The 27,839-nt window shown below is 44.8% G+C and overlaps 1 protein-coding gene across 2 annotated transcripts in view; it reads left to right on the top strand.

Moving 5' to 3' along the window:
* Positions 1-27,169, top strand: part of adgra2 (adhesion G protein-coupled receptor A2) — a 43,745-nt gene extending 16,576 nt beyond the window's left edge. The window contains exons 2-19 of one of the 2 annotated variants that reach the window (XM_084361094.1): positions 4,638-4,709; positions 16,661-16,732; positions 17,742-17,813; positions 17,909-17,980; positions 18,983-19,146; positions 19,547-19,760; positions 19,937-20,101; positions 20,180-20,378; positions 20,467-20,616; positions 20,712-20,873; positions 21,915-22,115; positions 22,236-22,425; positions 22,790-22,998; positions 23,086-23,210; positions 23,301-23,424; positions 23,508-23,656; positions 24,358-24,447; positions 24,603-27,169. In XM_084361094.1, coding sequence (XP_084217220.1) covers positions 4,638-4,709; positions 16,661-16,732; positions 17,742-17,813; positions 17,909-17,980; positions 18,983-19,146; positions 19,547-19,760; positions 19,937-20,101; positions 20,180-20,378; positions 20,467-20,616; positions 20,712-20,873; positions 21,915-22,115; positions 22,236-22,425; positions 22,790-22,998; positions 23,086-23,210; positions 23,301-23,424; positions 23,508-23,656; positions 24,358-24,447; positions 24,603-26,022 — 3,850 coding nt within the window. In that variant the 3' untranslated portion in view covers positions 26,023-27,169. Of the gene's footprint in view, positions 1-4,637; positions 4,710-16,660; positions 16,733-17,741; positions 17,814-17,908; positions 17,981-18,982; positions 19,147-19,546; positions 19,761-19,936; positions 20,102-20,179; positions 20,379-20,466; positions 20,617-20,711; positions 20,874-21,914; positions 22,116-22,235; positions 22,426-22,789; positions 22,999-23,082; positions 23,211-23,300; positions 23,425-23,507; positions 23,657-24,357; positions 24,448-24,602 lie in introns of both variants that reach the window. The other variant, XM_084361093.1, reaches the window with a different exon arrangement.
* Positions 27,170-27,839: the final 670 nt, after the last annotated feature.

Genomic DNA, 27,839 nt, shown 5'->3' with positions numbered 1-27,839 from the left:
GAGCTCCTGTCAAAATGCTAAATGTGAGGGCGGGACAGCGTCACACATAAAAAATCTGAATACAAACAATCGCAGTGTTTGTTTACTTTGTGGTTCAGGGGTTCCTGAATCACGCTCTGGCTTACCTACAATTTCACTGCATTGTTTAATGCTGAATGAAGAAAATGACTGCTTGGGTTGAAACAAAACCATCATTGGTCCAAGATATCAAAAATGCTAGCAGAGCAACTCAGTACATAAAATGGCAGAAACATCAGTTGTGTTTTACTACGTCTTGAAATGTACATACACAATGTTTGTGTATTCATTTTCAATTCAGACTTGTAGTCAACAGAAAACATAGCAGAAGTGAAGAACGTGTGGCAAGTAACGTGCTGGTTCATATACTGTATGTGCTTTCCATGTGTGCTGTGGTTTCACTGACCCTGTTTAACCCCTCTGCTCTGAGCACGCCACACAAGAGAAGGTCTGGTGTCTGTGCTTCTGTTTGACCCGCCTCTTTTCATGTGACCTCCCGCTTTTTGATCTTCATGTAAATGAATTAGATGAAACGGGTGGATGGGATCCCGGAGCCTGACATGTGGCCCTGGTTTCTTCGATGGATTCAATTAGCCCATCTGATGTCTCAGAGGCCTTTGTGGTCTGAAAGGGTTAAGCGAATGAGAGATACCATCCATAGTCTGGACTGAGTTATCACAGTGTCGTGCCATGTACCATACAGAGTATTGCTCTTGAAGGCAGATTAGCTGAATCTGATCTGTCTCTTAGGGAAGAGAAGCCACTCGTGTACAGTTTAGGCTCCGGTAGCTGAGCAGACGTTAGTCCTCAGAGCGGCGCGTGATTAAGAAGCTACTCATCTTCTTTGCTTGTAAAGCTCTGTTAACCTTTGTATACCCCGGTGATGAAGAGATGCACTCTCATGTGCCTCCAATGTCACCTGCCTCCAGACACTCCTCCATCTGTCTGCTGCCTGGCCAGGAAGTGCTCTCTCTACAACCCCTGACCTCTCAAACCGGGTTCTGAATAAACAGCTAATTGGCTGGGTTTCCTGTTTAGCCTGATGGGAGCGCAGACTATTTCTGTCTGTTTACAGAGTTCTGCCTCTCTCTCGTTCTCAGAGTTGTACTCTCTGCATTGTTTATGAAAGAACAATGTCCTTCAATCACTACAACTGTGCTCCAAACATCAGGCTTCGGGGATTACACAGTAGTGACCAGCCTCTGCAATTCCCTTGCGTTCCTGGAAGTCTTTTGTTGTCTGTGGGAGGGTTTCAGTTAGCTCATTTTGTGGCATTTGTTTATTTGTGAAAGTGAGCTTTCATGTCCCGGTGTACAGAACAGCAAGATAATTAAAATATTGTGTGTTGAAATGTCTTAACTTGAGGCAAACAAGGGTTATTGTGATAGGATGCCACATGTGAACTTCATCTTTTCCCAAACATGCGTGCAACAACACACAAATAAACACATCTGTGTGTCTGTATTTGTCAGTTATGTGTTTTGTTTGCATAGAAAGTACATTGGTATCAGCACGCTAAACATTCATGCACACATGCGTAGCCGAATATGTGAACCGTCCTTTTCTTTTCTGCATAATAAGCTTAGTCGAAGAGGAACTATCTGTATCTAAACTGCCTGCGTTGAATTAAATGGCTTGCCTTTTTGCCAGATGTGACTTTCTCCTCTCCTATCTGTATTGAATTATTCAGGCAGTTCCGGATCTTCTGCAGCTTTCATCTGAGGCCTGCATCCAGTTATTGGAGAGATACTGTGCCCAGAGTCAAGTGAGAGACCTAAAGGTTCAGGAGTCGTAGGTTCAAATTCAGGCTACGCCACATGAGGACTGACTCTGCACATGAGTGTTAATTTGTGAACATGACATGCTTATTTTTAACTTTTTTCCAAAGCTAGAAATAAAACTGTCATGATGTCAATTTCTAGACTCCGACTTTTAAACTGAATGTGGATTTTGTGTAATTTGACTGATATAGCACATTTTCAAAACCTTAAAATAAAGATAATTTTGGTTCAAATGCTTAGTAAAACAGTCATTAACAGTGGAGCAGCTCTCGTCTCTAAAAACATCTCTCTGGTTTTCTTTTGGTAGATAATTGTAGGAAGATATTGACCGAGGTGCAACTGGAGCAGAAGATGATTCTCTTTCCATCCCTGCGTTTCTTTTATTTTGCTCCTTGAATGGATGAACTTCTCTCTTCACATCACCCTTGTATTGTGGCTGTTGGTGAAGTAACCAAAGTGAATAAGTGAGTCAGGCTGGTTTGTCCCTGTGTACCAAGACTGGATGATTAAATCTGGTCATTAACTGTGCTGGAAGGTGCAGAGCTGAAGGCAGTGTTTTTATTGATGTGGCAGGAAACAGGGGGGGCTGACTGCTGCTGCTGCTGAATGTGTAAATCTCACAGACTGTTCACATGCCGCTCCTACTTTTAAAAGCGCTCACACAGCTCCACTCTCTCGATTGAGAACACACTTAATGTCGCAAACAGCCCATTAAGCACCATGTGGTAGGGGCGAGGATGATGTGAAACTGAAGGGTGTGTTAATGATGGCGGGCTGTCGCCAGAGCAGAGCCCTCACAGCACTCTGAGCTCCTGCTGAGGGGACCAGGCCAGTAGCAACAGCAAAGGGGATCCCGCTCTGGGTTGAGTACAGAAAAAGTCAACACCGACTTGAAGCTCGAGACAGGATGCACTCGCTTTTTTAATATTCAAGCAAAACCACAATCTTTCCCTCGCTGTTCCCAAGTGCTTTAGCAGCCTAAATTTGGGATACACAATCCAAACCCCAGACTGTATGGTGTCAAAGATTTGTGCTTTGTGGGCTCAACGACCTCCTCCATTAAACTTCTGTGCACTCACACTTCCTGGGAAAAAAAATAGATTGACAATGACAGTCTAGGCTGATAATTGGCAAAGCACATCACTATGCAGTTTGAAGCTATTTTGTAGGAAGGCTTGCATGATATACGAGGATCTGCATTGTGCAGTAACATTGTTCATGACTGCGATGGCTATATGACTTCTAATGAATATACTGTTCTATTATTGAAGTGCCTATATTAGCTCATTAATCTGAGGTTATCTGACGACTTCATCTAACTGGCCAAATGGTGTTGATGCATGGCCCATGTCAACCCAGTCTCCAGAATAAATGTTGGCAATGCAAATTTCTGCAAACCAAGGATATGTTGAAACTTTACGTTTCTTTAGATTTTCAATTTTATCTCGTGACAGCGTTGTGGTTACGCTGTGGTTACGCTGCGGTCAGGTTATCCGTTGTTTAGGGATAGGAAAACATCATGTTTGGCTTAAAATACATGTTTTTGTCACCACAAACAAGGCTGGAGATGCCCCAAGGTCTTGTCACCACAGCTAGCAATTGTCCGGAGGTCTTGTTAAAAATATCCAGCAGCTTCGCACATAGAAATCTTTTGAAACACAGTCTTGAACTGTGGTCACTTGCTTGGCAGCCTTCTTACCTGTAAGCTGTCCCCTCTACCACTCGATGTGAAAGTCATGACACGGTCACCAAAAACAAGGGTGGAGATGTCCCGACATTCCATTAAAAACATCAGTTTTTTTGTTGCCACAAACACAGCTAGAAATTGTCCTGAGGTCTCCTTAAAAATAAACAGTGGTTTCACACATAAAAATGTTGAAATGCCGTCTTGAACTGAGGTCACTGGCTTGGTAGCCTCTTCGCCTGTAACTCCACCACCACTGGCTCCAGTGCCTGATATGAAAGTCAAGTCATAAAGACGTACACATTACATTTCTTTAGATTAAATTTTTTTATTTGATCTTTTGATCTCTGGTTGGGGTAAGATACAGTCACCACTTGATTAGGGTTAGAAAAACATCATTTTTTTCACTTAAAATATCCATTTTGATGCCGCAAACGTGGCTGGAGATGCTCTGACATCCATCAAACAAATCCATTTTTGTCATTACAACCACAGCTAGAAACTGTCCCGAGGTCTCCTTTTACACTTACAAATGTTGAAACCCAGACTTGAACCGCGGTCACTGGCTTGGCAGTAAATGCAAACTGCCTGCTGGCTGTAGCTTAGCACACATGACACTCAAAAAGTCAAGCTATTCCGATATGCAAAGGTCTATCTTGAATCAGAGCAAAGTGGTTACTCTAAATATCCATGTCCCATGATCCCCCGTCAGTTAAAGCATCTCAGCCTCACTTCCAGTGTGTCCTGTGGCCCCCTGCCCTCTGGTCTGATAAGAGCCCTATGAGCCAAGTGATTCGCCGGCAGGGAAGAGGCTAATTAACATGGTCTGTGCCGTCAGTCGTTTGATGTGGGAAGACATCCTTTTGATGTAGAAATGTATGCAAAATGATTATCAAGATCACAGCTTCCTCGCTAATCTTGATGTCCTAGTCCGTCTTTAACATTAATTGGAAACATCTTAAGATAATGTTTCTAGTCAGGCTAATCTCGCAGCACCAAGTGGACATTTCACTTGGCTCGCATCCTTCTCTTGTGACCCCTTCAGTAAAACCTGAACTCTCAAAGAAGCGGCCGTCCAAGATAGTGATTTAGCATGTTCTGGTTTATTTTCATTGGCATATCTCTAACAATACTGTGTTGTTTCTTTCTTACAGGATACTGAGCCACAACAAAATCAGAGTTCTGAGAAACGGATCTTTCTTTGGACTTAACGCTTTGGAAAAACTGTAAGTAGCCTCCTGTTTATCTACTAGTATTTCACTTCTATAGATGCTACAATGTCATGTTTATTGTTAACATGAGATATAGTGTATGCATCCATGTAGGAGCTGTTATTTTGGCTTGCCTCAGGGCCTTTGTGGGGAAATACAGACACGGTATCAGTGGGATCTGCGCTGATCTGTGTGCGCTGTTATCCAATGATGGGCTTCATTCCAACAGGGAGGATGATACACTCAGACTGGCTATCACGGAGTTTAGTTATGCTGAAAAGTTCACATTATTACACTTTAGTCCTTCATTATCAGGTAAGCTCCACTCCAAAAGATAAGGGAGATCCCTGGGAGGAGGGCGTGTTGGCAGCTTGGCCTGTGGTTCACAGACAGTCTAGCCCTCCTTAGTAGCATCGTAATCTCTCTGAATGGGGTGTGAGACAGATGATAGACAGGATAACTCCTGGGGAAATAGAACTGAATGGCGGTACTGGTGACCATAGTGGAAACTGGTGCCTATGAATAGCTCTTTGCCCTACCTCGGTCAGTCTGTTGGTTGGTCTGTTCACTGCTGAAATATCTCGACATGTCTTAGATTGATTGCCATGAAATTAGCTTCAGGCATTCACGGTCTTCAGATGATGAATCCTGCTGACTTCTGCGATCCCCTGACTAATCCTCTAGTGCTTACATGAAGTTGACATTACAATCAGGATTAATAGTGTTGCAAGAATGATTCCCAAATCCGGTTTCCTCAGCTCATATAGTATATATATATTTTTTTTTTTACTAACTCTAACCCCGCCGAAGAAGTTATATTTTCACTCGTGTTGTGGTTGGTTTGTCAGCAGTCTTGCACAAAAACCACTTGATGGATGTGTCTCAGCCTAGAATAGAGCTCTATCACTTTTGGTGCCGATCTGGATATGGTGTGTCTTAAAAAAGGTAGTTGCTAATATGTGGCTAGTTGAGACTACAGAGGTTTGAAAGTTAACGTACCAAACATCAAACTCATCTACTCGTGCTAATAGTGCTACTACTAGTAGTACTAATGCTAATAAGCAAATGTTAGCATGCCGCAATTACGGCCACGAACCTGAGCCCCTACACAAATTAAATGGTGTAGAAATACAATAGCACGCTGGCGTGTACAACATCCATATTCATACGCACAAGCACAGCTGTGCCTGCCCCATACTGTACTACACAGCTGTCTGACAACAGAGTAAAGCACCAAAGATTTTCAAAATATGGCGTACACTTTAACTGATATATATATTTTTTAAGGTGTGCCTTCTTTTAGGTGGCTAAAATACATCTTGCTGTCAGTGCCGTTTAGCAGTACAATGCTCTGCTTCCCTGTAGGTGCTACTCGCTGCTTCTCCACACAGGGAGAGAGCTGACGGTCATCTACTGCAGGTGATACACCGACGAGGGATAAATACCTCATACAAACCCACATCAAAAGACCCAAACTGTCACTTTAAGAGCAAGGCTAAAACACAGAAATGTCTGACAACTTAGCTTAGGTCTTCCATGGAATGTGATGTCAAAAGGGAAGAGGTCACTGCGGGAGACATTATCTGTAGGGGTGACCCACGAAAGTGAACGTAGAGGTGCAGAAACTGAGTCTCAAACGTTCCACATAATGTCTCACGTGTAATGAATATAACTATTTACACAGATTTTGTGTAATTATAAAACTACAGATTACCGGTATATATTTAACTTTATTACACATATTACTCCTATATAACCAACCTTTTTTACACTAAGATGGTGAGAATTGTATCATCTTAGCAGGTCCAAACAAGGAAAACTGCAGAGACTACAGTAGCTTGTTGATCTCTTAGAATCAAAAACAGAAGATGGGGCGGCTGGCAGTACAGGTCGGATACAGTAGGCCAGTGTATGATATGAAATGACTTTTGGTCAACTTTCATTACAGTCAGGCGTGGCGTTTAATGGCTACAGCTGCTACCACTCCTGGCTTTTTTGGCTACTGTGATGTGAGAATTACATCTAGTCTGTGTTTCCCACCAGAAGGTGTGCTGTTTTACAGAGCATCCCAGTAAATCTTTATAGCGCCCTGGTAGCTAACAACACACATGGAGCAGCTTCAGTCGGATACTGTAGTCTGGCAGACGTACTTGTTGGAGGGGGATGGGTACGTCGAAGGGATATTGGTTCCACATGCCACTGGGCGCTGCCACCCATGAAGCTAACAAGCTTCTCAAAAATGTCGAAAGAAAGAAAAATATGGTAATTTGCTGCAGTTTTTAGCTTGTTAGGACCTACCTGCTGGAGCTCACACCAGACGTGCCAGTCGAGATCAAAAGCCAAATTTGCTGAATTGCTGTTTTTCTGTCTGGCATGCGAACGCCATGGGTGAACAATTCCAAGTTCTCAGTTCTCACCTCGACTGTCTTGCACCAGCGACGCTGATAAAGCTGTTGACAGGAAGACAGTAAACCAAGAACCTGTGACTAATACTACTTGGGAGAATAATTGATAGCAAAGTAAAGCTAAAGCAGATCTGTAGCTTGATGTGTTTGGTGTAAAATGAGCTGATGTTGCTTGTTTTTGTAAGTGCAGACAAGGTTCCCTGCAGCGCCGTGGGGTCGGTGGGTTGGGTAACCCGAGCTTACCCACTAACTGGCCCTTGTAGCTGGAGCAGTGATAAAACTAGCAGGGGGCAACAGGGTGGAGCTTTCCTGGAGGCTCATAACTCGAAGACCTGTGAGAAAGACACAGAACAGGCAGACAAACTAACACACACACACATATTTATGCTCTGCAGAGAAAGATGTGGGCGTCTGGTGTAAGGAGAGGACATAACGTAAATCATGCAGGCCTCATTTCACTCCTCTGCCTCAACCTCTGCTGGCTCGCTGACACACAGCGGCGGAGGTCTGCTCACTCACTCTGACGTCTTCAACCTTTAATTGAGCCCTGCACAGCTTATAATTACATCTGAGCTCATGGTAAAATTGCTGTCTGATGTGAAAAAAATGCCACATTGAAATTCACCGTTGCAGCGATGGAAAGGTTTGAAGACAGGAGTGAGTTCACAGCGAAGGTTTGGATGTTAACTGTGAGATTTCAGTTTTATTTCGTCTCCTCGGCCCGGCATCGCTCTTCAGGTCCTCTCATTGTTTCCAGTATGTCGGCTACATGTGCTTGTCATTTGGCGCAGTAGTGAACAGTTACTCATATTATGTGGTCAGTGCTGTAATCAAAGGCCAGCCCACTAGGGCTGAGTAAACACACATCAGGGAATTACACTGCATCTCTTCCCCTACGTGACGAGGATAAACACAGTCTGCTCCCCGACTGCACACACACACACTCTCACTCTCGGTCCATCTTTGTTGTGACTCTGTTTCCTAGTATGGGCACCATCCTTGCTTCATTTCAAATGGGCCTGCTACCTCTCTCAGTAGACACACACTCACACCCGACTTCTATTGAGAGTTGAATGCAGTCTGATCTGCTGTTGTTCGTTGGAGAATACAGCTCCAGGGCAGGCCACCCTCCTCCAGGCCTGGGCCAGACAGTGCAGCAATCTACACAGTTAGCCCTTTCATTGGGACAAACCTCCTCAAAGCCACTATTGCCTTCATAACCTGCCAAACCACCCAAGTGCAGAGGAGCAATTTAGCCTTGTTTGTTTTTGCCCTCTTACTGGACTACTGTGTTTTTGTAGCTCTTTTAAATAGGCCTGCCATCCAACAGCTACATTTGGATCTTGGAATTCCTCAATATTTCCAGCTATTGGGATGAAACAGCCGTTGAATCATACCTGACTTCAGTTGCTGTGCTTGCTAATTCCAAAATAAGCCACTTTTAGTGGACACCATCATGCCTCAAGACCAGAGGTGGGAAGTAACAAAATACAAGCACTTATGTGACTTTTTACCTCAACTCCCGACATTTGAACACAAATATTGGTACTTTCTCCTCCTTCCTCTTCCTAAACTTTAGTTTTAAAGCATTTGTGTCATTGCACCCCGCCTTCTCTCACAGGACTGATTTCACCCTATCAGTGCGTATCACGCATGGCATACGTAGCGAGATGAAACAACGTAAAAGACGTTGCACGACAGACTGGAATGGGGGGGAAAGGCGTGTTAGTGTCCCGTGTCTGCAGAGCCTCTGCCTGGATTTTCTTACTTTGTCAGTTGGTTGCTGTTCGGGACGCTTTACCAACCTAAAATGTCGGTATTTGATGTCCTGGGAATGAGACTTTTAAGAACAGCTCGGACAAATCCTGCTGATTCTGCCTTTGAGTTTAATAGTCTTTGAATTATATTAATATGACTTGAGATTCTGTTAACTTTGCACAGAAACGGACGATACTTTTATACTTTGAGTACATTTCAAGAAGTTCAATCAGTACTTCTGCTTTCACCAGAGTCTTATGTTACACGAGTATCTGTACTTCTACTGGAGTAAAGAATGTGCGTACCTTTGCCACCTCTGTTCGATACTGTACTTGTGCACCTATTTGAGTACCTCCACCTCCGCCACCTCTGTGCACGCCCTTTCTGATGAGAGCTGACGCTGGCAGCCCCACTAACGAGCCGGGACCTTTATGAGTTGCGGACAGATCCCAGCAGCCTGTCCCGCGCTGATTTGAGGCGAGGTAATGAGAATAATGAGCAAAGAGGGCCGAGGCAGTCTGGCTCTTGTCCAACTGGGCCCCACTGCACCATGGGACACAGGACAGACAGGGCACAAGGGGCCCTCATTACCAGGTCTGTTCACCCTACAGGGAGAGAGGGAGCAGGGAGCAGAGAGGGAGAGCAGAGGGCAGCGATGATGATGGATGAGGGAGCAGCAGGGCGCTCGCAGTGGACACGACTGAAAGGCAGGAGTGAGGCTTGTGGTTAGAGGCTCAAGGTGTTGGCAGCATGATAGACTTTGTCAACAAGAGTCTGAATGTGTCCATACAGTACCTGACGGGATTGTACTTTTTACACACGCACAGGAAATTTCTTCTGAGATTTTCAAAAACTTCCTGTTGACTCAAAATCATTCAAGAGCAGGAAATAAGGATTTAGGATCTATGTGTTTAGAGCAACAAGAATTAAGGGAAGCTTGCACTGAAACCTGCGACCAATAAGTCACACAGTGCATGAGAATGTGCAGATGCTGGATGTGTTTAGGAAAATGTCCGCATGATGGAAAGCATATACACTATTATCACATTACGGTGAAGAATTCTCGGGCCGATTCATTACTTTTTGACTTGATAGTATCTGTTTTACAAAAAGGGGGAGACAGGCCACTCTGTCTTCGCCTGAGCCTCGCTGAAACCGACCTTGAAATCGCCTCTGCCATTCTGAGCAGCCAGGGGTTAGGAAGTGGTCCAACTTAAACAACTTTACCATCTGACAGAGGGGAAGTGGAGCCGAGATGGCTAAAGATGGTATGGTGGCTGGAGAGAGAAAGCGAGAGGGGAAAGAGAGGAAGACGGAGGGAGGGAACGAAGGAAAGCGCACTCCTGCAGTTTGTCTTATATAAAGCTGAGGTTGTTTTGCTTAGCGGGAGATTAACATTATTTCCACACAGGCTAAGCAAATTACCTTAATGAGTGGGAACAAAGCAGAGGTGGGCAGCAGTATAGCATGTAAAAACAGTGGAGAATGTGTGGACATGGCAACGAGCCCTCCTGTCTAGACCGGTCTGGGTAAGACAAGGTTCAGATTGTAGCAGAGAGCTAAGGCCAGCATGGGAGCCTCACTTCTCCCTCACAGAAAAAAATGAACATTTGTGTTGGTGTGTTTGCCCGCACACGCCACCGAGTGGCCCCCGGTTAGACAACGGTCACCTAATGAGAGTGCATGACATTAAGGGGTGGAGCGGGTGAGGAAGGGGTTAAGCGTGCTGGAGAGTGGAAACAGAAAGGGGGGTGCTGCTGGAGTTGATAGACTCCAGATGTGTCTTTCAGATAAACTGAAGGAACGGGGTGTGTTTGTATTGCAAGCCGAGCTCAGTCATGGCTCTGGGGGTTTATTGAAACAGCGAGCGAGCCCCCTCATAAGCCCATTACCAAATTGTACGCTTTATACGCCAGTAACTCTCTCTCGCACACTCGTTCGGCAAACTTGATATGGTTTCAATGGCGTTTTTCCTCCAGAGGAACTTGAGCTTTCTCAAGCTTACTTCCCCCCACTTCCGTTTGTGTTCCTTCTCTGCTTTATTTTTGCATCTCCCCTCTCCCAGCTCTCTCGCTGGTCCTCCCCCTTCCCACTCTCTGCATGCTGTAGTCCACCTACTGGCAGAAAATACGCTCACGATCATGAGTCTCTCTTTTCATTGATAATTTGAATGAAAGGCGTTTGTTCCTGTTTCCCTTCCAGCTATTAAGTGTGCATTGTTTCAGCCCAGTTTCGATGAACTTATTGGGAAAGAGACTTTTGGGTCTTTCAGTACAAATGACTCAGTTTGACGGAATAAAACAGCATTTCTCCGCCTTTTGTCTCATCAGAAAACTGTCACCACCGGCCCCGAGAAGCTTTGACTTTACATGATCATTAATCTGACGAACGGATATTATGATCGACTGTATGTCCCACTGAAGCCATAAACCGACTTTCATTGTTTCTCACTGCTGTGCATGCTGGTAGATCTCATGAAAGTTAACAGAGCTGCCCAAACAGGCATCGCCCCCGAAGCCAGAACTGAAGTCAATAACAGTCCGTGGTTCCAGAGTTTTCCTTGGCAGAATAATCTCCAGCTCTTCTTGCTGCAGACTATAGAAACATATAATCAGCTTAGGACATTTTACACATCAAATGAAAGTGTATATTGCTATTTCTGTACATCTACAATTGGATCAAATGTTTATTTTACAGTTTCTCAAGAGCAGAGTTGAGGGCCTAAAAGTAAAGGCACTGGATGATCAGGTGGCGATTGTCCAGATCTAAGAGGAAACATCTGAAGTGTGTCTCCAAATAACAGGGATTTAATACATTTAATAGAAAAGGTGTATCTTTGCTCCTTCAGCTTCATGGCTGCACCAAGGCAAGTGGCTTCCAGATGAACACAGACAAAAAAAAAGAGTTGATTAGGTATTTCTAATCTGAGAGGAACCAGAAAAAAATAAAGAAAATAATCTGGGGAAGGGGCAGCAAAGCAGGAAATTAGTAGAAAAACAAGAGCTCGGCAGATCCCGGTTTCCTGTTTTGGGGGGAAGGCAGGAGTACGTTTGGGGCCTGTGTTACAGAGCCCCCATTGTGAGCAAGTGTGTTGAGGAGTAGGGAGGTGGGGTCTGCGGGGCCATACACAGGGCCGATTCTGCTCAGTACTGAATCCCCTAACCCACCTGCCCCTCCCTACAGGGGAAAGCTAGCTAGTAAAAAAAAAAATGTCGAAAAAGGAAACTGTAAAAATAAACGAGCAAGGGCCTCTTCTAGACACGCCAACCAGACAGGAAATGACACTCGGCACAAAAATGGTCTCCACTGACCTCTGTCAGGAACCAAGGTGCCTTTGCTTTCTTATTCCAACATACCCTTCATCCATCCATAGACATATATATTTGTTTTTGCCTCTGGGCAGTTACTTTTTATTGCTTTGCATCAAGAGATAAATGTGAGTATAGAAATTGGCCCTGTAATGTCTTTCCATTAAAAAATTCCAGGAACAGGAAATTCTTGATTCCAGTCTAGCGATAATGAGTTGCCATTCCCTGGCTTCAGTCATTTTCCCAGCTCCCTCCGGGGCCGGGGCCTAAACAATGTCAGTGGAGCACTCCAGTCCCCGCTGCTGTGCTCCTGATAATGGAGCACTCCACGTCTGGAGCGCTCTACAGGCCACGTCTTCATTATTACCCTCTTGCTGCCCTACAAGCACGTCGCTCCTCTCCAGCCTGCATGGGGCCCAGGTGCTCATCCCTTATGCCCACAGAGAAATGACTCTTCAGAATGGCAGAGGACCAGCCCCATTGATCAGGAGGAGTTTTGTGGGGAAAAAAAGACATTCTTAACGGCAGCCGCTGGTGTTAGGCCCAGCGGCAGCAGACAATGGCCCCTTCTGGGCTGGGAGCGAGCTGGAGTCTGTCACAGCCCAATCACACAGGCCACATGTGGCGAAGGGGATAAAGCAGTGTACTCCTGAGGTTACAGAGCATAACGCAAAGAGGAAGACCTTGGTCACAACAATAATGTGTCACCACCAATCATGTAGCTTTTTGAAGAACATGCTGCTACTGAAGAGAATAAAGAAGTAATAGCTACAAGCTGCAACTTTTAACCTTTTTAACTTTTATCATGCTCAGCAAGTGAGAGGCTTTAAACTATTTCTCATCTCCGCTATGATCCTCTCGCTTGGTGACAGCTGTTGTCATCAGTGTCAAGGCCACTGAGCTGTGAAGCTGTTGTCAGGGAGGGCACTGTCTGCTGCAGAGGGCACACAGACAAGTCATCGCCTGAGTGTGAGGCCTGCTTTGAAAAGAAAAAGAAGTCGGATATACATCTGTGAGTTGGGGGCGTGTGGCAAGCGGCCGCAGCTGAGATTTAGCCTCAATTATGATAGTGAACAAGAGCTGACGTTTGGGGCTACAACAGAGCGAAGCGCTTGGCTACTGCTTCAACTCCTGTTGACTCGGGTGAGCTCCTCCACATTCCCCAGCTTGGTGATAAGAGAGTGTATCAGAAGTAGTGGACTGATGATAGCCACACACAACACCCTACTCTCTGAAGCGGGGAATAAAAGAGCAGACTGTAGGAAACGCATATTTTGTTGAGTATTAACGTTGATGTCACAAAACACAAAGATGTATAATCATTTTAATGTTTGACCAGCATAAACTCTCTCTCTTGTCTATTTATTACCCATACAATATATTAAGTGCTTCACCAATGTATTGCATACCACCAGTTTTGATTAGACCTTTATTTTGTAAAGCAGTTTAATTGAAATGTGGGTCTATTTTGCATAGAGAAACAAGTATAAAGAGAAGACATACTAAAGGAAACAGTTTCGCACAAAATCTCCACCTAGTTCCATTGATTGAGGCACGGTGTTGATCTAGAGTCCTAATGTGCAGAAACAGAGGGAAAAGACTCCTACACTGGTTTAATATTGCACTCCTATAACATTGTTGGACTCATGGTGGATGGTAGAAAACAAGGATGCAGCAGAATCAAATGCAGCCCATGTAATATAGCCTCGAGCTGCTCGCCTCAAGCAGCAACCCAATCATCAGAATAAATGCTGGCAATGCACGTTTCTACAATCGCAGACATGTTGACAGCTCTGCTCTGGTTAGGTTTACGCACAAAAACTACATGGTTAGGGTCAGGAAAATACCATGTCTTGGCTTAAAATACCTACCTCGCCAAGAACACAGCTGGAGATGTACAGACCTACCATCAAACTTATCTGCTTGACATTGTCCAGAGGTCTCTTTAAAAATATCCAGTGGTTTCACTCTTACAAATGTTGGAACTCAGTCTAGAACTGTGGTCACTGGCTTGGCAGCCTTCTTGCCTGTAACTCCACCACCATTTGATATAACAGTCAGGTCATAAGCATGTAAACGTGAAGGGGATATGACACATGTTGTAGAAATATCAATATGGTACATAGCCCCTGACACGTAGAAATGACAGAAACGTAAGCTACCAACATCACTCGGCTGTCATTGTCAGCTCGCAACTAAAGGCTGTTGAAAGACAAGCGGCGTGAAAGTAAGATTGCTATCTAGAAATCAGGACATGGGTTCTTCCTCACTTGTCAGTTGTCTTTGTAATGCAAATGCATGTTTGAGTGCGTATACATGGAGGTCAGTGTTACACAGCAAATCCCAGAGTGTGAAAAGGACAGACAGGGAGGGAGAGACAGTCATCAGAGAGAGGAAATAGTGGGCAGTGCCTCGTCTTTCATCGCTGCACTAATGAGCCCCGGGACACACAGACTGGAAACTGCAGTATTGTTCTCCCCCCCGCCCTGGTCAACAAATCCTATACAGCTACTGACACACAGAAACGTGTACATTCAGAGCAGGACATACAGGCACACACAGATTACCACATGCATTGTAAGGCCACACACAGACAATGGAGAGTATTCTTGGTCTCTGTCGAACACACCAGCACCAAGATGATTTCTGTAACTTCTTGGTCAGAATCATGGAGGTGGAAACGTCTCCACCTTTTTAGAAAGTTGTTAAGTTGTTGCAAAGTTTTCTGCCTGACAAGCTGGCACGCTGTCAAAGAGCTGGGCTGAGCCTTCCAAGGCTGTCTGCTTTGAGACAAACACAACAGACCTCAGCCTTTTGGTCCCAGGCCAGACAGCTTTTGCTCCATCATTATAACCTGTCTCCCGTCTGTAATCCAGATATGAGCGATGGCCTAGCCAGAGCTTGGACCAACAGCAGAACCCCTGATCTCTGACTCTATCCCTGCCACACCGCACAATCTAATTCTCTACGGCAAGCCATTTTCTGTAACAATTTTCCTGCTCTAGTTTGATCAAAATAGCTCATCTCCTGGAAAGCAGACAAGACAATGGTTAGGAGATGCCTGAGGTTGAACATGGTGTGAGGCAGCGCGGTCAAGAACAGCCCTGACAGATAATCTTTGTGGAAAGAAAGGAGCAGAAAGTCCCCTGAGGTCTTGCCTACCACAGCGGCATCTTGGGCAGAAGTGAAACAGACAAAAATGCAGCCACAGCAGTGATGCTTTTGAGCTCCTGTTAGGAAATCCTCCTCTGTGACCGGTCCGATGGGAGCAGACATTATTCATGCTGTAGGAACATGGATCACATTACAATGCACATCGGCCTCGTCCTGCCGATAACCATCCGTCTTCTGACCCGCTTTAACCTCGCTATTCCCACCTGGCCAATAAAAAACTTCTTGTATTCAAAATCTAAGGCAGGTTAGCTGATGGAGAGGGGCATCTGGCTGAAGAGTTAAACACATGGGCGTGGGTACGGAATGGGAAGAGGGTGGAGAAAAGTGCAGCGGAGAGAATGAAATGACATCCTCAAAGGCAGTTAAGGGGATTAATATTTATGGTTTGTAAGTTTACACGGGGGGAGTCATTTTGAAACTAGCAGAAAAAGCTTGCTAGCAGTTTTAGATTCCGCTAATGTTTTATTTGGTCGAGTGTCTGCATCTTGCTAAGCTCAAGCCCAGTTGGCTGATGGGATAAGATTTCCTATCTGTGTGCAGAAATACCCTGCTGTGTCCCAGTGGAGGAGCCAGTTTTAGGAAATGTGTCTCCACTCCTCTTCATTTTGAAATTAAAGGAGCAGTTCCACATTTTGGGAAATGTGCTTATTCTCTTTAATTCTGCGTGAATAAGATTGATTCAACTTTCAATGTTTCTCTATGTTGCAAATTTACGTTTGTTTAGGTTGAATTTTCTATTTCTCTCTTGTCACAGTGCAGTGCCTATGCTCTGGTTTCGTTTAGGCAAAAAAAAAACACTTGGTTAAGGTTAGAAAAATATCATGGTTTGGCTTAAAGTACCTGTTTTGGTGGCTACGATCACAGATGGAGATGGTCCGACCTCGCGTGAGAAATAGCCGGTGTTGGTCACCACAAAAACGCATGGAAATATCTGCATATCTGACTCAAACTGCAGTTGGGTCTTTGTCAGCCTTGATAGCTGTAATAACTCCACCACCATCTCCGCATCCCAATGCAAAAGTTAGCTAATAAGCATATAATGAGAATGTGATATGCCACGTTTGCTACAAATGTCAATCTTGGACATATCTGTGGTTTGAAGAAACATTAACTGCTAACATATCCTGGTGACTGGGCTTAATAACCCAAGCTAAGCTCCTGGCCCCAGCTACAACCTACTATACAGACAGAAAACTAACTCTCGGCCAGAAGAAACAAACTAGTGTGTTTCTCAAACTTTAGATCTATTGGTCTTACACAACAAGACAACATCATCCCTGCATGCATTATCTCATTGACCTAATGTTTTCTCTCTCCCCAGGGACCTCAAGCACAACTTAATCAGCACCATCATGCCCGGAGCCTTCCAAGGCCTGTCTGAGCTTCGGAAACTGTAAGTAGACATTAACATGATCCACATTCCATTTGGTTCAGAGCAGCAAACATATTAAAGGAAATCATAAATGCAGGCATGGAAATTCTGTATTCACTTGTTTGGTATGAGACAAATAAAGGAGTCGATATGAGCAGCGTCGCTTGCCAACTTCACAGTAGTTGTGGAAAGACACAGGCCCACATGTCCCTTCGAGTCTATCTTAAGCCGATTCTGTTTTGGCTGCTCATGCGTTATATTGAGGCAGTAACACTTGGTTAAGGCGTCCTTAACCAAGTGTTACCGCTGATCCTTGTGGGGGCCATGCAATGTCATGTCTGGTGCCCCGATCCACCACTGTGGAAACCTCAGGGCCTCCTCACACGGCATTGGATGTGACAAGGCGGCTGTTTGCAGCCACTCGCTGCTCAGTCACTGTGCTTTTGGACACCGAGGTCTGGTTGCGGCGTGGGTCGGAGCTGATCGTCTGTGCTGCGCCGCGTGACTCCCCTTCCCTCCTCCCCCTACTTGTGTTTTCCCTGCAAGGTCTGGGGCTTCTCAAAACAAACAGGGGGAGATAAACACATGCTCTGGACAGCTCTCTGCTGGGTAGTGTCAGAGGTGCAACAGAGCAGATCCCTCTCTGGCTGTGGCTATACATCACACTCAGAGGTGGACGGGAGAACAGGGGCCCTGCTTTTACCCCATCGGTGATAAACCTTCGTTAGGGTCCCGCGGAGAAGAGATAAGAGAAAGTGGCAGGGACTGTGGGCATGTTTATTTAGATGGTAAACTTTCTAAGCCCTCTAGTTACACAATACCAGAGGCAAGAAGACAAACCTTTTATCACTATTTATTTAATCATAAATGGGACCTGGAAGGGTTCTGCTCGGTTTTACTTGTATGCCGAGTATGTAGTGTTTGACCTGATATCACAAAAACAACATGAGTATACCGAGAGTCGAGATATTACAATCTGTGGCTGAGTGACTGAGACGAGTAACATTCCTTTGTCTTTTCACACTTTCAGCGACCTTTCCAACAACCGCATTGGCTGCCTGACTGCCGACATGTTCCAGGGATTGACCAATCTCACTAAACTGTAAGCGACAGATGAACTAATGAACTAAACATTAATAATATTGTACTTTATGAGTTGTCGGAGAAGTTGTTGAGTTAACTTATAACTTCTGTTAGGAACCTCTCTGGCAACATCATATCAACCTTGGATCCAGGGGTGTTTCAGGAGCTGCCGTCCCTCAAGCTAGTGTGAGTATGAGACACTGCCGGCACTCCAACACATTCACTCACAGCAAATCACTCCATATCTGAATAAAACAGTACATACCACAGATAAAGATAACATTTATTCTCTCAGTTTATATTTATTTTCTCACTGTGTTGTAGAATGACTGCAGAAAATCTCAAATAAACAATGGAGATTTATTTGGCATGTATTTATTTTGATTTGTATATTTTTTTATCTCGGCCTTATTTGCAGATGAAAAACATATTTGAGCCAATGCTGCCATAAATCAGAAGATAATCTTCTCTGCAAACATTTCAAATGTGAACAAACACTTGCTTCTTCATGCAGCACTGCCAGTTCTTGCATTAGTATTGACAACAGGCAATTAATTGCAGAGTGAATACAATCCATCTTTAACATGTGACAGATAGAGTGTTGGGGCGGCTGTAATTCAACATTGGGATTAATATTTTTGTTTTTCCAATACTGGAGGTTATCTTGAGTATGACAGCAAATCAGCCTTTACGTACATTTGATACACTTGAAATTGGTCATTTTAACCATGTTATCTGATAAATTTCCTCCAGTGATGTCACTCATTATGGATAATGTAGGCGCCAGGTTTAGAAAAGGAGGAAGAATACGTGGAATAAAAAAGTGGTACTGCTGTATCGATCTTGTCATTTCTTTTTAGATTTTCAATAAAAAGTCCAACAGTGTTAAGATAAGATAAGATTGTGCTTACATTACCCACAATTCAGCTTAGCCACTGAGTGACTGAGTGATCACTGGAGAATATTTATCAGACATATGCGGTAGTACTCTGCAAGAGCTTTGATCATAAAATACCCATTAATATATAGAATTGGTGTTACCCTTTAACAAATATGCATCAAGCCTTCAAGTATTTTTTGTCTTGTACATCTGTGATATGTTGATCCTATAATGAGCAACTAGAGATATCGCTGTATCTGAGCCATGCAGAGTGAAAAGGGAAAACCTTCTCACACTTCTCTCTCCAGAAACTTCAACTCAGAGTACCTGACATGTGACTGCGGGTTGCGCTGGGTCCCGGGCTTCTTCCGCGTCAGCTCGGCCCGGTTGGGGGACGAAACCCTGTGTGCCTACCCCAGGAGCCTGAAGGGAAAGCCCCTGCGTGGACTGAGGGAAAGCCAGCTGAGCTGTGGTGAGAGCCTGGCTAGAATGAGACATATGAATGAGGCGGTTCACCGCTTTGTTTCAGAGAACACTGGCTTTGGGATGACAATGACAGTGCATCATAACAGTGCTCAAGCTCATCCCAGAATTTCTAAGAATTGGCAGACCAAAAGGGTGGAAAGAGATGCATCCCAGCAGCTCAGCCGGGACATATTTCTAAAAGTATCAGTGAGATGTGTTGACAACTAATCCTGTGGGTTTTATTTACGAATTGCCGCTGCCTGCATCCAATCTGCTCTAGAACAGCAGACTCATAATAGCTTCTGTGGAAACATTTAGCTGAGGTTTGGTAATGAGAGAGCAGCAGAAATAATTCAGAGTGATGTCTTGACGGTCACATCTGCATCTTTTCCCACCGTGTTGCTCAGACGGCCCTCTGGAGCTGCACACCCTGTCGCTGCTGCCGTCCCAGCGTCAGGTGGTCTTCAAAGGCGACCGGCTGCCCTTCCACTGCACCGCCGCCTTGGTGGACAAGATCACCACCTTACACTGGCGTCACAATGGTCAGCTGGTGACCTCCGACCCAGAGATGGGTGTCCAGCTGGAGAACAGTGTGCTGCATGACTGCACCTTCATCACCAGGTACAGAAACTTAAGTCACAATCTGACTGCCCTCTGAAGATGCCGTCTATAAATATGTACTTTATTCTTGCCTTGAGTTGATGCACTTTAAAAAGAATATTTAACAAGTTGTGACATTCATTGCAATTTGCGGTGGCAGTGTGTCATAATGAGAAGTCTCTACCCTCTTTATCCAGTGAGCTGATACTATTCAACGTACATGTGGAGGCCAGGGGAGAGTGGGAGTGTGTGGTTTCTACTGGGCGGGGTAATACGTCTCGCAGCGTTGAAATACTGGTGCTGGAGAACAGTGCCTCCTTCTGTCCAGAGGATAAAGTTGTCAACAACCGTGGGGAGTTCAGGTTAGTTATAGCTGCAATGATTTTCATAGTATAAGTTATGATTCGGCGTTCTCATTCTTCTCCGGTTTTAATCCCCAGGTGGCCCAGAACTCTGGCAGGCATCACCTCACATCAGTACTGCCTGCAGCTGCGTTACACCTCCCTGTCTGTGGAAGTAGGTATTGAGCAGAAAAAAGCTTCCCGACAGTGTGACAGTTATGGAAAGTGGAAGGAAGGTGATTATTCAGACTGTCACTACACCAATGGCATCACCCGTGTCCTGCATACCTTCATCCTGGTCAGTACTGCTGTCAGAGAAAGGTTTACTACAACATACGGTTCCTGTTCAGTAGATTTACTTTTATGTTTTCGCTCCTGCTTTACAGAGGCCCATCAATGCGTCCAATGCTGTCACCCTGGCACATCAGGTGCGCACGTACACCCTGGAGGCTGCAGGCTTCACCGACTCTGTGGATGTGTTGTATGTGGCACAGCTGATGGAGAAGTTCATGGAATATGTCAGACAGCTGCGGGAGGTGAGAAAGATTGATGTGCATTTTTAAGAGCTTATAATGCTGTCTCCTGGCGTAACTATCGTTTCACTGTAAAATGTCTGTGGGTTTTCTTTCAGTTGTCAGAGGTGTTGGTGGAGATGGGGAGTAACCTGATGCAGGTGGACGACCAGATACTCACTCTTGCCCAGAGAGAGAAGAGAGCCTGCAGCTTGATAGTCTACTCTCTGGAGACGTTGGCCTGGCCTCAGCTGCACAGTCATGCTCAGGACTTCTCCATGGTATGCTTTCATTTTGTTTTTTTGTTTTTTTTTCATATCTCATCATCATGTCTTTTCTTTAGAGGTTGAGTAGAGCTTTTAGAGAATCCCACTTATATACTTATTGTTGATTGTGATGAACAAGAAATACATGTATATGAAATTAGGGAGTAATATCATATCGTAATATTACAAAACATGGAATGTATGTTCAGAAAGTAATACTTAGCACACCTTATTAATTTATTTATTTAATCTTTATTTAAACTCAAGGATCAAGACAAATACAAAACAGAGAAAAGAAAAAAACATTCCGATTCCAGGATGAATCACAGGAACAGGCAACAGTAACATCAGTTACACAACAGACGACTCGAGAAAGACTGAACTAAAGACTGGACTTAAAAACAAACTTAACTAATGAGGGGATGAGGTGCAGGTGGAATGAGGCGGAGAAACACAGGGAAGGGGAATGACCGGAGGAGCCAAGAGAGCAGGGAAGGAGCTGATAGGCTAGAGAGCACACTGGAAACATTGCAAGGCTAAATAGACCGATGCGAGCGGGTGTGGTGGGAAAATCAGGCTGATGACGAGCGAAAGAAAAGAGGAGGGAGACGGAGCAAAAGTCACCAGGAAAAACCCAGAAAACACATAAAACTAAAATTAAATTAAATTGAAGTGACAGGACCATAATGACATATACTGATAAAGAAAATGCTGTCCCATAATAGGCCAGTAGAAAGCCATTAAAAACTTTTAGATTATAATTTGATAGATCAATGAAGATACTTAAAATGTAAAATACATTCTGTAAACCCCACAACAACTATGGTAGACATTAGACAGATAAATTAAGTAATTCAAATGTAAAATCAAAATACAGCTATGTTAAATATAATAATATTAATATTTATGTCTTGAGTTGTTTTGATTGAGCAGCAGAAATTGCACACTGTGTGTTTGAATGTAAAATAAAATGTGAGACAATTATGTGGGCGACTGATGAACAAATGACATCATATTGCAACAATCTTTATCGTTTCTATTTCTGGATACGTACAGGTGTCCAGGAACATTGTGATGGAGGCCCACTTAATCCGACCTGCCCATTTCACGGGCATAACCTGCACCGCATATCAGCGTCGTGAGGTCTCGCCGGTCAGCCAGGGGATGGAAATGGCAGAGTCCACTAATGAGCAGCAGCTTCGTTTTCGCTGCAGCACCGGCTCCCACAACACCTCCCTCAACAATTTTCCCTTAAAGGTGAGGCATGAGCACCCCTCAATGGGTCTATTACAGACTGTGCAATCAGTAACCTATTTTTCCTTTATTCACAGTAATCAACATGTACTTCACTTTGTATTTGTTTGTTTTTTTCTCTAGAATTCAGTAGCCATGGCCTCTGTGACTCTCCCAGCTACTCTCTTTCCTCCTGATGCTCCTGCAGACTGTAAACTGCAGTTTGTAGCTTTCAGAACTGGCAGCTTTTTCCCTCTGGCTGGGAACTCAAGCAACACTGGGGAACACTCTCGCCGACGTAGCGTCAACACACCTGTCATCTTTGTTGGCCTAGGTGAGGAACCATTGAAAGAAACAGAGCATCCTGGGACTTTTTTCATTCTTTTCCCTGTGAGGATCAAACAAACACCCGATGTTTTGTGTGGATTTTCTCTACACGGTTCTTTTTTTGACCTTGACAATTTTTGTAATCACTTAAGTCTTTCCACCCACAGAAAGGGCACAGCGAGTCCCAGTCTCGAGGGTTATTGAGTCAACCAGAGAATTGTAAAAACTCAGTATAAAAGAACATGAGTCAGGCTCAGAAAACGAAGAATAGACATCACAAAATGACTTACTCAACAATTCAGGCATATATAATAAACGTTACAATCATCACTACAGTTTTATATTGGTAATATTCCTCCTTTCTTTGGCAGACGGCTGCAGCATGTGGAACCACTCGGAACCCATCTGGGTTTCCCTGCGCCACTTGTCCCCTGGTTCTGATGCTGTGGCAGCCCAGTGGAGCCTGAAGGCACTGGAGAGACAGGGAAGCTGGAGCCAGGAAGGCTGTCAGCTGGTCCACAGTGACAGCAGCACGTCCACGATGCGCTGCTCTCTGCTTAGCAACTATGCTGTGCTGCAGGTAAGACAGCCTTCAGCTTTTGTCATTCATCCAGGTCCACCGGGCTGAATGAGACTTTCATTTGTGTGTGTGATTTCTCTCTAGGAGGTGCCTGACTTCCCCAACTCAGCACCCATCTCTGTGAGGGTGCTCCACCCTGTGGTCTATGCCTGCACTGCAGTGCTCCTCCTCTGCCTTTTCACCATCATCATCACACACATACTCCACCACAGGTACTGCAGTGTGTGTGTGCATAAACAGACTTCTCGCTGCTGTTTGTTATTTGTCTTATCTCCTCATTAATGTCTTCTCTGCCCCTACAGTTCTATTTACATATCAAGAAAAAGCTGGCACACATTACTTAATACCTGCTTCCACATCGCCATGACATCAGCCATCTATGCAGGAGGGATAAGCTTGACCAGCTACCCGGTGGTTTGTCAAGCAGTAAGTCCTGATTTAACACAGTCTCCTCATTGTGATTTGTCACGTGCAAGCTCGGCATCTTATCTGACTGTATCATGTGGCAGGTGGGCATCGTCCTGCACTACTCCTCGCTGTCCACCCTGCTGTGGATCGGAGTCAGCGCCAGGGTCATCTACAAAGAGACCGTGTGGAGAATGCCACGGCAGCCGGACGGAGAGTCTCCTGCGCCACCTACTCAGCGACCTATGCTCAGGTCAGCGAGCGAGCCTCACCTCAACCTTCTTCCTGTACTGTGAGATTGTTGTTTGCTATCAGTGCGATTTATGTTTTTAGACAGATGCCGGAGTTCTGGTGCACAGCCACCCAGACTGTGGCCCATCAAAGTGGGTCATTGTGTTCATGAACCAAAGTCCCTCTGTTTGTAAGGAAACCTTGGATGGACATAACAGAGTGCCGCTGTAAGGCACAAAAAAGCTATAAGTCAATATGAACTCAGAGTGGGGGAGGGGAGGAATCTATGAAACCAACATAACAGAAGCAGAGGGGGTCGAAATAAATCACAGCAGGGTGATTCGGGGGGGTGCACTGTCTTTCCAAATATTCCCTTCTATTTCTCCTCCCCCTGCCCCTGTGATCCTGAAGCTGCCATCATACACTGACCTCACTGGCCCCTTTGTAGCCCACTCGGCCACATGGGATCATACAGCAATAAATCACAGACTTCTGGAGCCTTTACTGACCCTTGTGTCAGTCTGCCCGCTAAGGGAGTGAAGGATCACACAGCTCCGTTCAGATTATAGCGGGTCAGAGAAACATAAAAATACAAAAAGAAAATGACACGGACATGCACTCTTAAAAAACATCATCGCAGCCAAAGGTTGTACAAGAACTGCTCTTTATCTCAGACTGCCACCAGGACCTTGTGTTTGATGTGTTTTGTCACTTTTGTTCAAGGTTCTATTTGATAGCTGGAGGAGTCCCTCTTATCATTTGTGGGATCACCGCAGCTGTCAATGTCAACAACTACGGAGACAACAGCCCTTAGTGAGTACTTCCCTTTTCATCCTTGACTTTTTTCACTCTTGACTTTGTGTTATTTTGTTTGGTGCTGAAGTGCATAATTCTGTGGGAGATGCCGAATGCACAGACGTGTCCTTGTTGTGCACTGACCTTTCTGACTTATTTTCTGCCTCTTGCAGCTGCTGGCTGGTTTGGCGCCCCAGTCTGGGGTCTTTCTTTGTCCCGGCTGGCCTCGTGGTGCTGGTGACCTGGATCTATTTCCTGTGCACTGTGTTTCGCCTGAGGCACCGTCAGGCCAAAGAATGCACCGGAACCACCCTGTCCTCTCCTGTGACTGAGAGCCAGCCTGCACTGGCAGGAAGCACCAGCCTCCTCTCCACAGACTCAGTGGTGGGGCCTATAAACCCTGTTGTGGTGCCAGAGGACCAGTATTCACTGAAGACACAGTTCTTGGTGCTGGTGGCAACCCACTTCCTGTTTGTGGTGTTGTGGTGTTGTGGAGCCATGGCGATGTGGCTGACAGGGCACACTAGCTTGTTGTTTAGCTGTCTCTATGGGATGGCTGCTATTGTTTTGGGTGTGTTTCTGGTGGTGCACCACTGCTTCCGCCGTCTGGATGTGCAGGCTTCATGGCTGTCTTGTTGCCCAGGCTATCGCCGCTCCCATCCCATGTCCACATACACACACACCTGCACTACAGGGAGCGGGGTGCAGACCTCTGAGCAGGGATCACAGCTTTTCATCAACTGCCATCCACCTGGTGACTCGCATAACTCCTCATCAGCTCGCTCTTCATCCACGCCGAGTGGAATCAGCAGCGTGGGCCCCGGGCCATGCAAGCTCACCAACCTGCTGCAGGTGGCACACGAAAATTCGAACAACACTTCACGTGCCCCTGCAAGCAACAACACCAGCACCAGTACTGACAACATCACCAAGCCAACAAACAATATTCTGCCCACCATTAACTCTGCAGCCCCAGTGCATCCCCAGAGAAGAAAGGTGAGTAGCAGAACTAAACAAGGAAGCAGCCAGTATCACCATCGAGGTGAGGGCAGAGGCCACTATCGTCTCAAAGCTCTAAGGACTGCTGGAGGTGGGGGCAGCCTGGGAGCTTTAGGACCCCCTGGTTCTGAAAACCTCAGTGCTTCACATGCCGCTCACAAACAGGCCACGAGTGAGAACGGCAGCATCCACCACAGCCTTTCAGAGAACCAAGCCAGCCCACTTACCAATGGGAAGCGCATTGGAGAGTCGGTGGCAACCAGCCCCTCAGAGGGAAGTGACGGGGGCAGCAGCGGGAGCCGCAAGCCCTTCCCCCTGCTGCCCACCATGGCGAGCAGAGCGGCCATGCACGGCGCTCAGAGACGATGTGCCAGCAAAGACAATTTGAAACTGGCAGCAGCTGCGGAGCGAGACACTAAGCGCTGCTCGTACCCTTTGAACAGCGTCACCACCACTGTGCCAGGGGCCGCTGCGCCAAACGGCACCCTGAAAAAGTCAGTGCTCGAGCTGGAGCAGGACATGAGCGGCACGGACCAATCACAGAGCTCCGTTGGAATGAAGAGTGGTTTGTGGAAAAGTGAAACCACAGTGTAACCTGTACTTACATGTGAACTTCTATGCATGACCTTAATGGACTCTTAAATGATCGGGTTATGTTTTAATGGTCTCTTGATTATAATAATTATATAATTTAAGACGTAAAATCAGGAAGGCATCCAGGACCCTAAACTGGTACTTCTGCCTCCGTAGCATTGTAAGAGTTTGCTGTGAAATGGTAAAAAAAATAATAAGGCAGGTTTTTTTATTGTCATTTTCAAACGTAAGATACTCACTTATTTTATTCATTTCACAAAAAATGTACAAGATATCTCTGAAATTGGCATGTGATGTTGATTTTGGATGTCAAATGAAAGCTTTACTGTTTTAGTTGTGATTTTTCTATGCATATCAACTATAGCATGAAATGGAATGCAAGACGGTCCATTCCCAAAGTACAGCTATATGCATTTAATCTGTGGAAAACATTTCACCCTTATGTTCGCTTCACGTAATTGTTTGCGTGTGCTCATGTATGCTTTCGAATGTTCTGTGTGCGTGTGTGCAAGTGTGTGCGTGTTTGCGTGAATGTGGCTGTACAGAATCTCAGAGTGAATTAAAAAAGCTATGCGAGACTTTTGAATATACGATGAAGATGTTTCATTTTTGTTTCCGTGTATTCTCATCAGAACTCAGAAAGGAAGGGTTAAAACATAATTTCCTTTCTCTCACCTGGACTTCAATTTTCAGTCGAATGCAGAATTGATCGTCCTCTCCTGGATGGCGGGGGAACCTTCTCTGTCGTTGTCAGGGATTAGAAATGTGCTAACCTTGCAAGTTAGGCAAATCTCACGGGGTTTGTGATGAAATACTCATCCGATCCATGCTGACTGAAGAGTAAACCTTCTTGTCATTGTCATTTTAAAGGTGTTAGTTTAAAACGTTCCTCATACTCATCATGTATCAGGGGCCTGACAAAAAACATCAAAGCGGGCAGATTGTAAGCTTGAATGAATTCAGTCAGAAGGGATTTACAAAGGCCTAAGTTGGACTAATGTTTCTTTTTTTCTTTTTTTTAACACTTTGACACACATGCAATTCAGGAAATTACATTAACAGGAAACTACGCAGCTCATTGTCACTGCTTTTACCCATTGTTCTTTGGGAGGAAGTCGTCATTAAATACAGACAATCACATACTGTATATGGCTACTTTCCTGTGTTTTGATAAGGCCAGTCTCTCATTAATACAATTTAATAATCTGTGTGCTTTTGGATCAGCCCCTAGCAGGATGTATTCAGGATGTGAAATATGAAAAAATGATCATCTACTCCATGTGAACCTCTCATTGAGAACAAATATAAACATGAAGACACACTTGTCTTGTTCATAATTCAGTATGAATTTCAGTGTCGTCATGTTCAGGTACGTCGTACATCTGGTGCAGATACTGTTCTCTGTGTTAACCTTGGCAGCGGCTTGAGCTAATCTTGACTTTTGCCTCTGTATCAGTAACTATGATTTTGCTGATAATTTCCAAGACGTAGAATGCATTCATGATTAACCAAATGTTCATTTAAACATTTTAACTCACTTTTTGAAAAGACATAATGATTAATTTCTAATAGATTCCTAAAGTGTAACAAAATGGTGGTGAAGGATAGAGCAACTTTCAATTGATTTTTCAATAATTCACATTTCTCATTGTTTATCAGTGAATGTTAAATTCTGCCAAATGTCCCAGCCTTCTTCACTTACTGAAACAGTCTGTAGTGACGTGTACTCTATTTTGAATATTACAAACCCTCTAAAAACCCATGAAAATGTGGTGATATGAAAGGTTTTGTTCTTGACTTTATGCCCCAGAAATGAT

Source organism: Pagrus pagrus (genome assembly GCF_965226575.1).
Source record: "Pagrus pagrus genome assembly, chromosome: 8".
Classification (NCBI taxonomy): domain Eukaryota; kingdom Metazoa; phylum Chordata; class Actinopteri; order Spariformes; family Sparidae; genus Pagrus; species Pagrus pagrus.
Note: the sequence above shows the minus strand (reverse complement) of the source record. Positions and strands in the feature narration are given on the sequence as shown.